Source organism: Alligator mississippiensis, chromosome 1 (assembly GCF_030867095.1).
Source record: "Alligator mississippiensis isolate rAllMis1 chromosome 1, rAllMis1, whole genome shotgun sequence".
Classification (NCBI taxonomy): Eukaryota; Metazoa; Chordata; order Crocodylia; family Alligatoridae; genus Alligator; species Alligator mississippiensis.
In genome coordinates this window covers 153871579-153886605 of record NC_081824.1, presented here as the reverse complement: position 1 = coordinate 153886605, position 15027 = coordinate 153871579, and the positions used below count along the sequence as shown (strand labels likewise).

Genomic DNA, 15027 nt, shown 5'->3' with positions numbered 1-15027 from the left:
CCTCATTTTTCTTTACCATTGTTACTGCAGTTTTGATTAGTAGAAGTGTCAGGACTTTAAGAATTCAATTTGCATGCACCTACTTATGCTGTTTACTTTATACTTCTCTCTGCCCTTGTCTGGTGTCACACCTGTCTTTATTGTTGATCTTTAATAGAAGTGTCTGGGTCCTCTTATGGACATTTTGAAGGAACATATTGTAGTTATGGACAAAGACCAGCTTACCTCCCATCAATCTGAGCTGACAACATTTTTCATTAGAGCTTTGGATTTCAGAACAGAACACTCACAGGTATAATTGGTAGAACTGCTAGACCTGCCAACATGCTAGCAGAAGTAGGAAAAATATGCATTTTTGTAGATGGAACTCGGGGGGCGGGGCTGGAATTGAATTGTCTCTTTTTCCCTCCAAATAGCATGGGGGTAGCCTTGAATTTGGACTCAGAATTCACTGTACCCCACAAACATATGTATTAATATTTTCTTAATAAATCTTTTGAATTTGTGCCAGTGAAAATTTGCAGATGGGACCAAACAAAATCTGTGAAAAAAATGCACGAGCAGAAAAGATTTCTTTTGAAAAGGAGTGGGATTAAATGGATAGTCCTACACAGAACTTTGCTTGTAGGTGGGCACAGTTAATTACATAGGGAGCAAGAATGGACATAGCTTTCTAGTTGATGTTAATTTTACAAGTTTTTCATAAAAATATGTTGGTGTGGGTTCTTACTAAATGCATTTACTATGCATCTGAGAGTGCTATATATTGCTCCTCATAAAATTTGCTCCTATATATTGCTACGCAAAATAGCTCCTCATAAGACATGAGCACAGTTTAAATTTTACCGTAATACAATAGAATACAATGAAATATAGTGTTAAAGGATGTTTATAAAGCTGAGTCTTTACAGCTCTTGAATTGTACCTTCTAATTTTTCTAGGACAATCTGGAGGATGTTGGTAGGACAGAGACTCATATTATAAACTGTCTGATTAGCATGGTTATGAAGCTTTCTGAGATTTCTTTCAGACCCCTCTTCTTCAAGGTAAGAATTCAAATTTAGCCCATTACTATTGATACATTTTCATTTGCCAGTATGCAGACCTGTAGCAGAAAGCTAATCTGTCTCTCACTTTTAGCTGTTTGATTGGTCCAAGACAGAGGGCGCCTCAAAGGACAGACTGCTGACATTCTTTCGGTTAGCAGACAGCATCGCAGACAAGCTCAAGGGGCTTTTTAGCCTGTTCGCAGGTCATTTGGTGAAGCCTTTTGCTGACACGCTGAACCAAGCCAATGCATCTAAAACTGGTAAGTCTTCAGTTACTATAGATGCTTTTCCTCCCACACTGTCCATAGGACTTGGTTTCCTGTTTCCCTCACAGTGAAGTGTTTTATAAATTCTAGGGGAGCCATGAGGATCCTTCCCATGCCCCCACAGGACTTCTATTGGAGGCAATTGAAAAAAAAAAAAAGAAAAGGAATGTTCTTCAAGCAGGGCACTCATGAGGTTGCTGTTGGAAGTAGCAAGAATTGTTCTAAGTGCAAGTGCTCTCCCTTAATTCCCCTGGCTGTTCATACAGAATGCACACCAAATAGGCTTCCTTCATAAAAAGAGTATTAGCTGTTTTTATTTTGTATTCTATTTCCAGCAGCCTGTAAACTGGGACTACTAATTGTCACGTTGGAAAGTTGCTACACGTTTGCCTGAAGAATGAGTTGCACATTACCCTTCAACCCCAACCCTATTAGTGTAAGCAACAAGAGTCAGTACAGTAAGCATCAGCTACAGGCCAGATGGCACATTGCAATTCATAGGGATATATGGACTAGATTTGTCCACAAATCTTTGCATCCAGTCCAAAGATCGTATATTTGGCACTTGTGAGTTAGATTGATGCTTTAATTAGCTAGCAAAATAACATCTCTCTTTATGTGGGGTAGTGGAAGCTGTATAAACATCTAATCATGTTTCTGACAGTCCGATTGCTGTTGTTACCAGAGCAGGTGATGTTGATTTCATGCCTTTCTTTTTTTCCCATATGCAGATGAAGCTTTCTTTGATGCAGAGAACAGCACTGAGAAGAGCTGCTTACTGCTGCAGTTCATCTTGAACTGTTTGTACAAAATCTTCCTCTTTGACACCCAGCATTTTGTGAGCAAGGAGAGAGCGGAAACCTTGATGACGCCGCTAGTTGACCAGGTATTGACAAACACCTTGAGGGGAGATTTTTGCTGTGTTACCCCCAAGTTATTTTCCTTTCGTTTTCAAGTTTTTGCTGAATGTTAAGATGTAGATTATACTCCTTATGGCTGGGCATTGCCTCACTCTTCAAGTTAATCCTCCATTCTTCCACACTATTTTTGCTTATCGTTATGCCTGGGATGATCATATGGGACCATGGGAAATCTGCGATGCTGTTCCCTCCCCCGTACCAAGTCAGCGGCGCTGCTGCAGACAGCAGTGGAGGCAGAGTGGCATGTTGTGCATGGCAGGCAGGCACCAATGGTGCCTTCCCTCCTGCCTGCCTGCCTGGCGCAACATGCTGTTCTGCCTCTCTGAGAAACTGCACCCTGCACCCCTGTAATTCCTCCCCAACCTAATCTGCACCCTCTCACCTGACATAAGACCATCTGGCACACCCTTTGGTTCCTAGCTGCAGTACCTGGTGGTGTGCAGGGTGTGATGTGCAGGGTGGTGAGGTGGTATGCAGGGTGTGCCAGGCTCCACAGACCTAGGAGCATGGCATCCCCACAGTCAGCATGGCCAGGCACATGGCTCCACTGTGCTTCTCCCACCCATCCTGTGCAGGGAGCATATGCAAGCACTTGGTGCGGCAGTAGCTGCAGCCAGGCAGCCCTTTGCTACTGCCAATTGGCCCAGCCTGATTTAAAGCTGCAGTCCCAGGGCAGAGCCTGAAGCTGCCCCCCCTAAACGTAGGTCTCTGCTGGGAGCAGGGACAACTTCCGCTCTCCTCAGGGCAGGGTCTGAGCCACTCCCCTCCTCCTTCCCCCCCCCCCCCAATCAAAACCTTGCCCTCACCTGGCTGCGCAGTGGCAACAGCCACTCCCTGGTCCCTGCAGTGGGCTGTGAGCATTGGTCAGGGCTGTCCTTAAGCATGGGCAATAGGTGACCATCTAGCGGGGCATGCCACACGGTCTCCCCCCACCCAAGCCAATCCAGGACTTTTGCTTCAATTTTCACCAACCTGCTGGGACAGCCTCCAAAATCCAGGACTGTTCCAGCCAAACCAGGATGTATGTTCACCTTAGTTATGCCCTGTCTTCACAGCATGTTACTATCAATAGCTAAAGAACCATAGTGCTTCAGTTTTTCCCAGTCTACAAACTGGAGAAACATATGCCCATCTGCCTCATTGGGATTTTGGCACTGTAAAATGACTTACCTAAATCTCAGGAATTCCCAGCTCCTTTTCTTTTGCTCTTGTCTTTCATACCCTGCTTCTTTCATATAATAAGCAATTTTGCAGTGCCAGTTAAGTCACCTCTGCTCCTAAGTTGTTTGAGCCTGCATAACGGTACGTTTCCTGTCTCTCTCTCCCAACTGCTGCAAGCAATATTTATTCCTTCTCCAAAACCCAAATGTAAAATCTCCAGCAATCAAAGTGGAGGTTTTTACTGGCTAGCGATAAATGCCACCGCTAAATTCTAATCCAGAAAAGGGAGTTTGTAGCTGAAAGATCTAAGGGAAATCAACGTTGTAAAACATAATGTTGAGATATTATAGCAGAAGCTTGTGAGTCCTTCCTCACTGCTTTGGCCTTTGGGAATCTCATTCTGGGCTTCAGTCTCCCGCGTTAAGAGAATTGAACCAAGCATTGAGCAGTGTTTTAAAGAGTTTCTTATATCAAAGGGAACAGGATCTTTTTTAAAACCAGTGTTCAAAAATTTGTCCCTGTTAACTTTCTTTATGTGGTCATTTTATTCCTGCAGCTAGAAAACATGCTTGGAGGAGAAGAGAAGTTCCAGGAAAGAGTGACAGCCCACCTGATACCTTGTATAGCTCAGTTTTCAGTTGCAATGGCAGATGATTCTCTCTGGAAACCATTGAACTACCAGATTCTGTTGAAGATGAGACACACGTCACCTAAGGTATGAAGCTGAATTATATTTTGTATTGCATGAGAATATTTGAGATATAAAACAGATGTAGGTTGATTGGATCACTTCAGGGTGAGATTTGCTATGCTCACTAGAAAGAAACTTAATACTGAATTCCGTTACAAATATGAGTGGGTTAGATGCATAAAAATATTCTTTTGTTTATGCAAACAAGCAAATTCTTTTGTCAGTGGATAATTTCCAGGCTGAATCTCTTAGATCTGCCTGCAATAGAGGTGGCTACATAATAATGTTCACTTATGGTGTGTATTGCTGGGGAAGTGGAATAGCTTTAGACTGAACAGCAGGGGATAAATATGAGCAGCTATTTCATTAGCTTCCAACACATTCTCATGAAAGCTTTCACTGTGCTTCTCTTTCCTGCTGCTGTTTACAGTTTGTCAGACGCTGGTTTTAATGTCTTCATAAAAAGGGCTGACAGGTTTATTTCTTGTGTTAGCCTTGCTGATGCAGCTGAACAAAATGATTCAGGGTTGCATTGTTATTGGAACTGAGGAGGAGAGGCTTGCAAAGAATTTGAGGGCAAATAGAGGGATTAGTAAACATGAGGGAGTACAGCAGCTTGTGAAACCAAGATTACTAATAAATGCCCAAATAGCAGCTGTGGTTTGAGTGCGTTTTTTTCCTTTTGCACTGATACCAGGAGAGACCACATACTTCAGCTATTGACAGTGTTGTCCTTACTCATCTTTTGATTTGTAGAGATTAGACTACAGAAATGCACTCTTTTGAGGGCTAGTATCTTGAGACCAAGACTGCAGCATGCAGCAACCATTTTTGATGGGCTGTCACATCAGTAGCACAAAGACCAATGTTCCCTAAGCTTTGCCAACTGGTTGGCTGCCTCTGTGTCATTTAGCCAGGTGATTTTGATATTTGAAGTTATAAGGAACAAAGTTCCAAACCACTTGCAAGTACTGTGACAGCTGACAGGGTGCTCCGCATGGCACTGTCCTTCTGGACATGCTGCCTGGCATATGGTGGGTAGAGATCTGCTGTAGACTCCAGAAAGCAATCCTCTGGATCAGCCACTTGTGAGGTGGTCTCCTCTTCCTAGCAAGCCTGTAGATTTTTATGAGAGACCACAATCTCTAGCCAGGAGTTAAGCCTATTACATGACTGATAGAGAAGGGAAACTAAGCTACCTTAACCTCCCCTCCATCAGCTGAGCGCAGTTTAGCAAATACACTTCTCAGAATTCACTTTAATGGAGGGGATATGGGGTGAGCTGGTATGGAAGAAAGAACCAGATGGTTCCTTGCTCAAGGGTGAAGGATGTTTCTGAAAGTTATGCTGCAATGTAATGTTTCTCGTTTTAGGTTCGCTTTGCTGCTCTGCTTGCTTTGTTAGAACTTGCAGGAAAACTGAAGGAGAACTTCATGGTGCTGTTACCAGAATCCATTCCATTCTTGGCTGAGCTAATGGAAGGTAAAATACTTCTGTTAAGTAGTCTAGTGTAACAGGTGGGGGGAGTGGATCTTCAACAGAAAGCACTGTTTGCTACTTAAGTGAAGATTCAGTAAGAAGTATGTTAGGAGTAATCAGTAACTCAGTATGTAAATCAATACAGAGACTTGAGCAATTTGAACTTAAACCTAGCATACCATGGACTGCCATAACTTTGAACCTCATCAGCTGATCCAGGCTCCCAGCTGCAAGAGTGTATCATGTTGGGATCAGATCAGCTGGGGGTTCCCAGCCATGGGAGTAAGTGGTGCACCCCTGTAGCTCGGAGTCGAGGTTGGCTGATGAAGCTCCCAGGTACAGGGGGGACACCCCATGGTTGGGAGTGGCAGGAGTGCCTGGTGCACCTCCCATGGCTGGGAGCCTCATCACACTCCCATCTGTGGGAGCTTGCTCCTTGCCCACACATGGGAGAGCCTGAAATCACGATTGTGGGCTCCCCCTGCACTGGCAATAAGGCATAATGGGATCTGATGCTAGATCCTACAATCATGCCTCCTGCCAGGCACGTGGCGTGGTAGGAAGCATGATTGTGAGGATCCAGCATCAGATCCCATTGCACCTTCACTTGCACATCTGCCAGGGGCCCCGGCGGCTTAAGCTAGTTGAGTGGAATTCACCTTGGTGTAGATGCACACAGTATAGGAGCTCCACGCATCAGCGTTGTAAGCATTCCTGTTGTAGTCCTCCTTGTACAACAGGTTCTTGAAGTGTGTTTACATTTACTCCAACACTATTAATGCTCCAACACTCAGAAAATATTTGGCCCTGTTACTTCAAAATATGCTTTAGTTTTTGGAGAAGCACCTAATTCTCCTGTCCTGAAAAGCATACAGTCTGAAAAGGGACTTAATCTTCCCTGCCATTTCAAAACAGATGTGTGAACTGACAGGTCTGTTTTCATTGTATCCCATTAAACTTCTTTCAGATGAATGTGAAGAAGTAGAACACCAGTGCCAGAAGACAGTTCAGCAACTAGAAGTCATTTTGGGAGAACCACTCCAGAGCTACTTCTAAGAAACAGCTGTCTTTGTTTTGTAGTTATGTAATCTAAAGAGCGACAGTTATAACTGACTTGTTCATCTGTGCAAGTATACTACCACAGTAACTTCCTAATAATGTCTTTGCATTGGAGAATATGGATTTGTTGTATTACAGCTAAGATTCTGTACACTGTTCAGGGTTATTACATTTCCACAGCTATTAAAAGAGAGCTGTCATACTAATAACTTGTCCTTTTTTTAATACTTCTCAGATTGTTTGAATTGTAGTGTATTATATCTTTTGAAGACTTAGGGGATGGATTTTCCTCAATTATTAGGAGAATAACAAACAAAAAAAAGCTTAAATTTGGTTTCTTTTGAGTTGGCTGCTGTTTTCTTACTAGCCATGGGAGCAGTAAGCAAACTCCTGTCTAGCTAAGTTGTGAATTTCGTTCCCAGTGACAACTCGTTTTCTAAATTGCTAGTCTGATTCTCTATGGGATTTGGGTTTTAAGGCCAACAATCCCTAAGCTAAAGGAAAACAAAAGAACGTTTAATTTAGCTTTACTTACTATGATATAAGCTTGCTCCTCAGTGGGTGTATCTATGCAAGACACTTGGCTGTGCAGTAGATAAGTCTACTGTACAGTAAAGCATCACTATCTACATGTGCTCACGTTTACTGTGCAGTAAACTAGTCTACTGTGCAGTTAGTTTACTATATTTATAGATAGTAGCTATCTGTGCAGTTGATACTGTGCAGTAAGCTGGGAGCAAATTTATGGCCCCAGCAGGGGGCCATAGGGAACAGGAAGCTGTCTGTCCCTGGTCCTGGCAATGCTCAGATCCCCCTAGGAGCTGATTAGGGCCAGGATTTGAGAGCTCTCTGCCCCATGTCTGTGCTCCTCCATATTGGACAGAGCTAGCTGCTCGGGAGAGCAAGTGGGGGCTGGGAATCCAGCCCTTGCCTGTCCCCTAGAGCAGTCAGCCCCATGCTGCATGGAGCTGGCTGCTCTGGGGGACAAGCAAGGGCTGGATTCCCAGACCCTGCGCAGCACAGAGCTGGCTGCTCCAGGGGACAGGGAGGGCTAGATTCTCAGCCTCTACGTCCTCTCCAGAGCAACCAGCTCTGTCAAGCAGGGCAGCTGCCAGCAAGCCCCATGCACCCCCACCAGGCAGGAGGCTCACTTGCAGCTGCCCCACAACCTGGACAGCTCCTAGCAAGCCTCCTACCCAGCCAGGGCTTGCTGGTGGCTGTATATCTGGCTGTGTACAGGATAAGGAGATCTCTGCCTACTGCATGGGCAGCTCTCTCCTGGCCCTTTGCGAATCAGGTCTCCTCCCAATGTGCACAGAGCCAGGAAACAGCTGCCATTGTAACTGGCTGAGCTCTCCCAGCCCTATGCCTACTAGGACTACCCCAGTAGGACGTGTCAGGGCAGGAGGGGGAGGAGCCTGCAACTCCCCCCTGGCTACGGTAGGGAGGCAGAGCAGGGAAGGACCAGCCCTGTACAGCCTACTCCTATTGGGAGCAGGGTTGCTCCCAAAAAGGGAACATGTATTTAGATATGCTCCCCTGTAGGCTTACTGTGCAATATTTTTACTGCACAGTAAACCTACTTCGAATTAATAGCACAAGTAGATGTACCCAGTAATAGCATACATACTGCCAGTTACTTTTTTACAACTGCCTGGACCCAAAATGCACATCTTTGAAAACTTAAATGTTTAGTCTGTGCCTTGGTTTAATTACTTAATTTCTGAATTGCATGGAAAGAATAGATGTGCTCAATTCAAATCTATGGAAACTGTTGAAAAGGATTTCAGAAAATAGCAGTAGATTTAAGGCCACTGACCAGACTCAAGGTGCATATTCTGTATGTACACACAGCACTTTTAAAGCAGGGGGAGGGGCAAGCATCATTGTTCACAAAATTTTAATTTAAGTTCTGCTTTTTTACATTCTTCATACAAGTTTACAGAAGCTACATCTTTTAGATCTTTAAAAGTATTCTTTTAGACATTTAAAAGAAAACAAAAATGTCTTTCAAATCTACTAAACATTTTATTCTCATTGGAAACTGCCTGACCAAAAACCAAAGAATTTAAATTAAGACATATGGGTGTTAGATAGAAATGCTTCCCTTTTTTAGCTTTAAGGATAATACATTTCTAGGGAAATAAAGCTGCCAACTAACAGCAACTTTCATTGTAAAAAGTTGTAAATACAGTAGACTTCCTCAGGGACAGTGGTTCCCAACTTTTCTTTCCATGGCCCGGCAGGATTGAGATGGGGCACACAGAGCCGGCTGCCTCCCTCCTGGGTCTCTCCTGCCGCCCGGCTTTAACCCCAGAAGCTCAGCTATGACACCCCTGAAGCTGCTCGCCCGGGCGGACAGGCGGGGCTCTGAGCGGGGGACTCATGCCCGGTGGTTGGAAACCTCTGCTCGGGGAAATACTAATGAAATTGCCCTCAAGCACTCAGCAAAGAAGATGGAGTAGAATATATACCCGCTGCTTGTTTCAGATAGTGCAAGGTAGTAGAGTTAAGTACTCTCATGTTGAACCAGTGGCCAGACTTTGCATATAATGTTCACAGGTGCATCCCTCTTAAAAACAGATACCAGAAAGCATCCCTGAACAGTCTGAATCAGATGAGAACTCTTTGGACTCTACACAGTCCAGAAATTGACAAGATCTAGTAAAATCACTCTTCTACTGCCAACTGAACTAAGTGCGTCACTATCACGTGCCAGTCCAACCTCAGTTGATCTGGCCCATAACACCTACTGCTTCCTCGATGGGTTTATCTTTAACTACCCTAAGTAGAAGTGGATATGATTAGTCAGGAAGTGGCTTTGCACCACAGGACAGAACCAACAGTGGAAAAAGTCTCATTAGGCCAAGTGCTACACAATAATTTAGGACATGCTTTTAGACTTTGGGCTGAAAAACACTATTATTGTTTAAACATATTATGGACCCGATTCATCAATATATTAGTCTATTTTTATATGTAGTAACTCCAGTAATTTCATTATTGTTCGATTAACATAAAAAACATAAAGTCAAGAGGTTCCACACGTTCCTGCTGAGAGCAGCATACTCCCTTCTTGTACAATTCCCTTATGACTTGATCCCTGAAGAAGCTGACACTTCATTTTCAGATTCGTGAATCATATTTCAGTCTAGCTGTAATCAAGATAATACTGATTATGAAGTTGAGAATATTCTATTAAGGAATGCTCTTTACTCTAGACTCTTGCTATGTAAGCTGTATTTCTTACATATGCTATAAGGCAACTTCTTTATATTGCTAGGGTTTGGTAGTTGAATTCTTCGTACAGCAGGAGCATTATGCCTACTGAAGCAGATAACATCAGTTTAATTTGTCAGTATACTGAAGACTAGGGAAGATCTAATTTAATAGGGCTCAGCCATATGATAGGCATTATTACAAAACCCTGGAAAAAAAGAAGACAGCCTGGAAAACTCAGCACCACATCTAGACTAAAAAGAAAAAAATCTTTGTTAAAATAGCATTATAAGGATTCTTCAACCTAACGGAAAACTACCAGCTCCTCACATCCAGTAACTCAATGTCTCCAGTGATCTCCAATAGGTTGATCATGCCCAGCTGTTTAAATCGATGCTTGTACTCTAAGACGTGCACCCCATTGATAGCAACCTTGAACTCGTGAGCGTCACACAAAATGATGAGCTGAAAGCAAGAACAGGAACAGTCAGGTTTGGAGTGAAACTTACAGGAATCTAATTTGAAATCAGATAAGCCTGCCTTTTGCTCTATGAAATACTAGATTTCATGAAAGGAACATTTTAAAACCAGGACTTCAAAAGGACTTAGTTTCAATTTATAAAAAATGCAGGGGGCAGCTGTCAGCAAACTGGATTGCATGAGACAACGGACAGATTTGTTTGCAACTGTCAAAAATTTTAACCTTTCCCTCTTCTCTGCACACAGGTAAGAGGATTAATAAAGTGTTTGATCACAGCAGTAAATTACATCATTTGGATTTATTTTGAACCCTAAAAAGCAGCTACTACTTTAAGTCTTTTTTTTCTTTGACTTCTAAAAGAAAAATCACCTGCTCTGATGCTAGCTACCCAAGGTTAAAAGGCTACTAGCCAACTCTTTTTGTTAGTTATGACAGGCACGTTTGTTTTTTTTCTACTCCCTCAAAAGTAGCCTTACCTCAAAATACATTCCTGGGCTGAAGGGGAAATGAGCCACCTCCTTTTCTTCTTCTCCCCAGCTATCATGAAGGTAAGAATTTCTCACAAAAACTTTGTTTTTTATGCGGGGATTCAGGTGCAGGGCAATATCCTTAGAGTCGCTTGATTTTAGATTAATAGTAAAGCTGCAAAATATTTTAAAAGTTTAGTCACACCAACTAATTTGTCATGTTGATGGACTACTGCATTTTCAAGTAAATGTGCTGTACTAGTGTCTGATAATCATTTTGGAGGCAGCAATCAGTGGTTAACAGATGGAAAGAATGAGCTTGCCACATTTGTTTGGTATCACACATTACTTAATAGCCCTTTATTTTCACCTTCTAACTTCCTCAACTATTCTTTTTGATCGAAGGATCCAAAAGCGAAAATTCTTGTGAAGTCTGAGCAAGATGCAGTTAGGCATCTTTGTCTTGTTGTAAGTGACTTGCATGTTATTGCAAAAATGCTTTACCAGTCATAGTTTCCCAGGTGTTCGGCTCTTACCAAGGACTGATAGAAAAATGCAAGAAGGATTTATAAACTAGAACCTGATTCTGCAAAGACCAGTCCACATGCTTACAACAGACACTAAGCTTAATTCCATCAAAGTCAATGCCACAACTAAGTATGCACATGAGTTTTGGGATCATTGTGGCTTAAGAGTAAGGTGACTTAAAAGAATCAGTTTTGCAGGCATGCAACTTCCACTATGTTTAGAAAGACTGTCATGGATGTAGCTTTCCACAACCTGGCATTCAAATCAGCAGACACAACGATTAGCTGGGTATGTGGCGAAATGATTGTTTGGCAATGTGTCTGCCAGATGTAAGGGTCAGCTCCCTAGGCACATGCTTAAAGCATAAGACCTGTATTTCACTACACCCTGATAACAGGATGAAAGGAGATGTGTTTTGGAAGGTAGGTTTAAATTGCAAGCATGGCTTTCTCCAAATGGTTCTTGAGTTCTGTGAAGGGCCAGTGCAAGCCAAGTAGCGATGCATGAAGGAGACACTGGTCTAAAAAGGTGAATTTTTAAACCTGGCACTAGGGAAAACGCGAAGGAAGAGAAGTCACCCAGGAGAAACTCGAACCTTATTTCCAGGATACAATTCCCCCTATCCGAGTCAGCACAGATTACATCTCTAGTCAGGATCATCCCTACGGCAAATACAGCACATGCTTATAAGATAACCAATAGCTAAAACATGGAAAATATTTGCCTATCTTCTAATGAAGTGTATCAGGTAGGAGAGGAGAGTCACCACAGGAAGAACAGGTATAAACACTCCAGCCACAGGCTGGGAGCTTAAAAGATAGCAAATACTGTATACTTTGCTAAAGTGCATAGCCTTACAACAGAAAAAAGCTATGCATTTACCCAATCAGTCAGTGCTCCCTAAGTGTCCAGCACTGTCAGTCCTAGTATTAGCCCCCTCATTTTCAAGGTTTTGAATAGCAGCTCTTTAACAGTTGGTTACTTTTCACTCTTTCTGGGTGCAGTTACAGGGTATTAGTTCCAGACAGACAGCTATGATGGGTATGAAGTTAACCAGAATACAACTAGTTACAAAGTAGACATGAGGCTGAAATATGCTCTCCACATAAGCAGTTTATGCATTAAGGTATTGTATTGTGTCACATATAACCACAAATTCCCCACCACCACCCCAAAACCATCTGGGGAAAAAAATTGAGTGTACATTATGTGCTAGTGAAAGGGCTCCCTGTGGGTCCAGAAATATGAAGAGCTGGGCAAGAGGGGGTGTGGAGCTGTGGCAGCATTAATTGTGGCTCTGGGAGTCATACCCATTAATGTTGCCACCATTCCCTCTTTGCCCCCACTACCAAATTTCAGGACTTACAGGAAGCCCCCCTCCACCCCAAACACGCACTGGGTTAGGGCCTCATGCAGGATTGGTCCGTAGCCAAAGTGATGGGTGTGAGCTTGCACAAAGCCCAGGACCCAACATGTTGGGTCTAACTCCATATGCTGGTTTTTCTGGAGCCACATGCCAGCTTGGACATGGTATCTGGTTCCAGAGCCAATGTGAGGCCCAGGACTCACTGCCTAGCCCCTGCGTTGGTGTGCCAGATCTGGCCCTGCCACACAGCCCCAGCACACCAGATCAGGCCCTGCCATGCAGCCAGTGCATGGCCCCCAGCCCTCAGTTACTTGCCTGTACTCCAAGGTAAGTTGTGGGTTTATTTTCCTTCCTGGAGCCTCCCAAAAATAGGGGTTGTGTTGTTATATGCGAGAAAATATGGTATACAGAAATAGGCAACAAATCTAGACTGGCATTTTGTTATGCAGGTAATGTAATTATGCCCTTTTCTTGCATGCCTATACACAGGCTACACCATACTGAAGATTATGTGGACTGGCACCAGTCAAGGTAAGCAGGATCAGGGAGTGAATGGTCAAGAGAGCACTGGTAAAAGGAATCAAAGAAAAAGAGAAACATGCAAGAGTAGGATAAGCAAGGCAGGCTGGCCTAGATGCTAGTGATGCAGACACCAGGACAGGAACAGGATGAATGTCAGAATACCAAAGAGCTTAATTTGGCTTTCAGGAGAACAAACCACCCAACTCAAACCCAAACAATAAAAACTATAAAAGGGAGTTAACAGAAGGAAAAAAAATACACAAAATAAACCAAAACCCTGAATGCCTCACAGAGGTTGGAGAATCTCAAGAACAGTTCAGAGAAAACCCCCATGCAGGATGGTTTAACTATACCTGACCCTCCCTCATGTGTGGGTTGGACCATAGTCATGATTTTGTGAGCTTCTTTTCAGCATTACATTTCTAGGAATTCTTCCTCTTACTGAGGCAGGGGGTTAGAATAAAGGAAATGCAGAACATCTAGCTAGTTGCACTACCCTTCCCCCCTCTAAAATGTTATGGAGGGGAAAGGGTTGTTTTGGTTTAAGTCCTACAGACCAATGCCTGGCTATCTTCACTTTACATGAGCAGAGAGAGGTATTTAGCCATGTTAGTCTGAAATCCGGAAAAGGGCAGGATAGCTTTGGACAAAAGTTTATGCATCTCTAGTTTAGTTAGCCTGTAAGGTGCAAATTTACCCTGCCATCTGCCTACCTTCATTTTAAACATCTTGGGTTAGCTCCACTGAAAAACAAAGGGAGGAAAGAGGCTACTGTCTTACTACATAGGCAGTCCTCGAATTACAATGTTTTGCATTTACAACGTTTCTAAATTGACCCCGTTTCAACTTTGACGTCAGTTTCAACTTTACAACGCTTGATCCGATGTGATGCCATGCCAGTGAACAAGTTTGCTGCATCGCTCATCTCGCTGGACAACATCTGTCCAAGTTTCCTTGGACACTTTCTTTAAAAAAGCAGAAAAGATTCCAGAAAAACCTGCAGCCAAGAGCCTTTCAAAAAGTCCAGCAAAGTCACCTCAAAGAAGCCCTTCCAAATCAATATGATTGCTATTTGGAATATAAATACAATAATGTAGTTACATTACTCATCTATAATTGATCGAGTACAATATTCTGGGGTATTTTTAGTGAAAATAGGGTACTGGGCATTGGTTCAGGAACCAATCCCCCATTTATAACAGTTTCTTATGGGAAAATTGGTTCCGAGTTACAACATTTTGACTTGAGACACGGTTTTCAGGAACCAATTGTGTCATAAGTCCGAGGACTGCCTGCATACAAAGATTGTATGCAAATGACGATCCTGACTAAGGGCAACCTATGGCTTCCACTCTATCTGAGGTATTGGGAGAAGACCAATGTTCTGATTAAGGGCAAAAGTTCACACGATTTTCTAAAGAACCTCAAGTATGCTCCGAGTCCCCAGGAAATTGAAGTTTGAAAATATTCCAAAGACAAGCAATTTAAAGTGCTGCTAATCTCCACCCCGCCTAACTAGTGCAGATAGAGAACTGGTGAAACAGCTCTAGCTAGGCTGATTAACGTTTCATGATCAAAAGTAAAATGATGCTACTTGTCTATTCATGCCTCTATCAAGTTAGTGTTTTATGTGGACTTGATATTAGATAACAGTAAAATGTTTTAGTGTTGTTAATCATCAGGGATTTGAAACACTGCTATGTTTTCTGGTTGGCGTTCTTGAAATGTTATTTTGCTAGGTTGTTGTGATGAATGTTCTGGCAGGAAGCATGGTACACACATTAAGAGTGGGTCTGAATGAAAATTGCACTTTTCATAA

General features: G+C 42.9%; 2 protein-coding genes across 8 annotated transcripts in view; one reads left to right on the top strand and one right to left on the bottom strand.

The window, feature by feature from the left end:
• The window catches only part of HEATR1 (HEAT repeat containing 1), a 54057-nt gene extending 47223 nt beyond the window's left edge, over window positions 1-6834 (top strand). For all 3 annotated transcript variants that reach the window (XM_019479746.2, XM_006258182.4, XM_019479747.2), the window contains 7 exons: window positions 158-292; window positions 942-1046; window positions 1141-1309; window positions 2047-2201; window positions 3953-4111; window positions 5461-5569; window positions 6534-6834. In XM_019479746.2, the coding sequence (XP_019335291.2) occupies window positions 158-292; window positions 942-1046; window positions 1141-1309; window positions 2047-2201; window positions 3953-4111; window positions 5461-5569; window positions 6534-6622 (921 nt within the window). In that variant the 3' untranslated portion in view covers window positions 6623-6834. The remainder of the gene's footprint in view (window positions 1-157; window positions 293-941; window positions 1047-1140; window positions 1310-2046; window positions 2202-3952; window positions 4112-5460; window positions 5570-6533) is intronic.
• A 1674-nt stretch (window positions 6835-8508) lies between these two features.
• LGALS8 (galectin 8) overlaps window positions 8509-15027 on the bottom strand; it is a 30476-nt gene continuing 23957 nt past the window's right edge. For all 5 annotated transcript variants that reach the window (XM_019479840.2, XM_014596802.3, XM_019479839.2 and 2 more), the window contains 2 exons: window positions 10802-10967; window positions 8509-10309 (listed from right to left, as the gene is read on the bottom strand). In XM_019479840.2, the coding sequence (XP_019335385.1) occupies window positions 10160-10309; window positions 10802-10967 (316 nt within the window). In that variant the 3' untranslated portion in view covers window positions 8509-10159. The remainder of the gene's footprint in view (window positions 10310-10801; window positions 10968-15027) is intronic.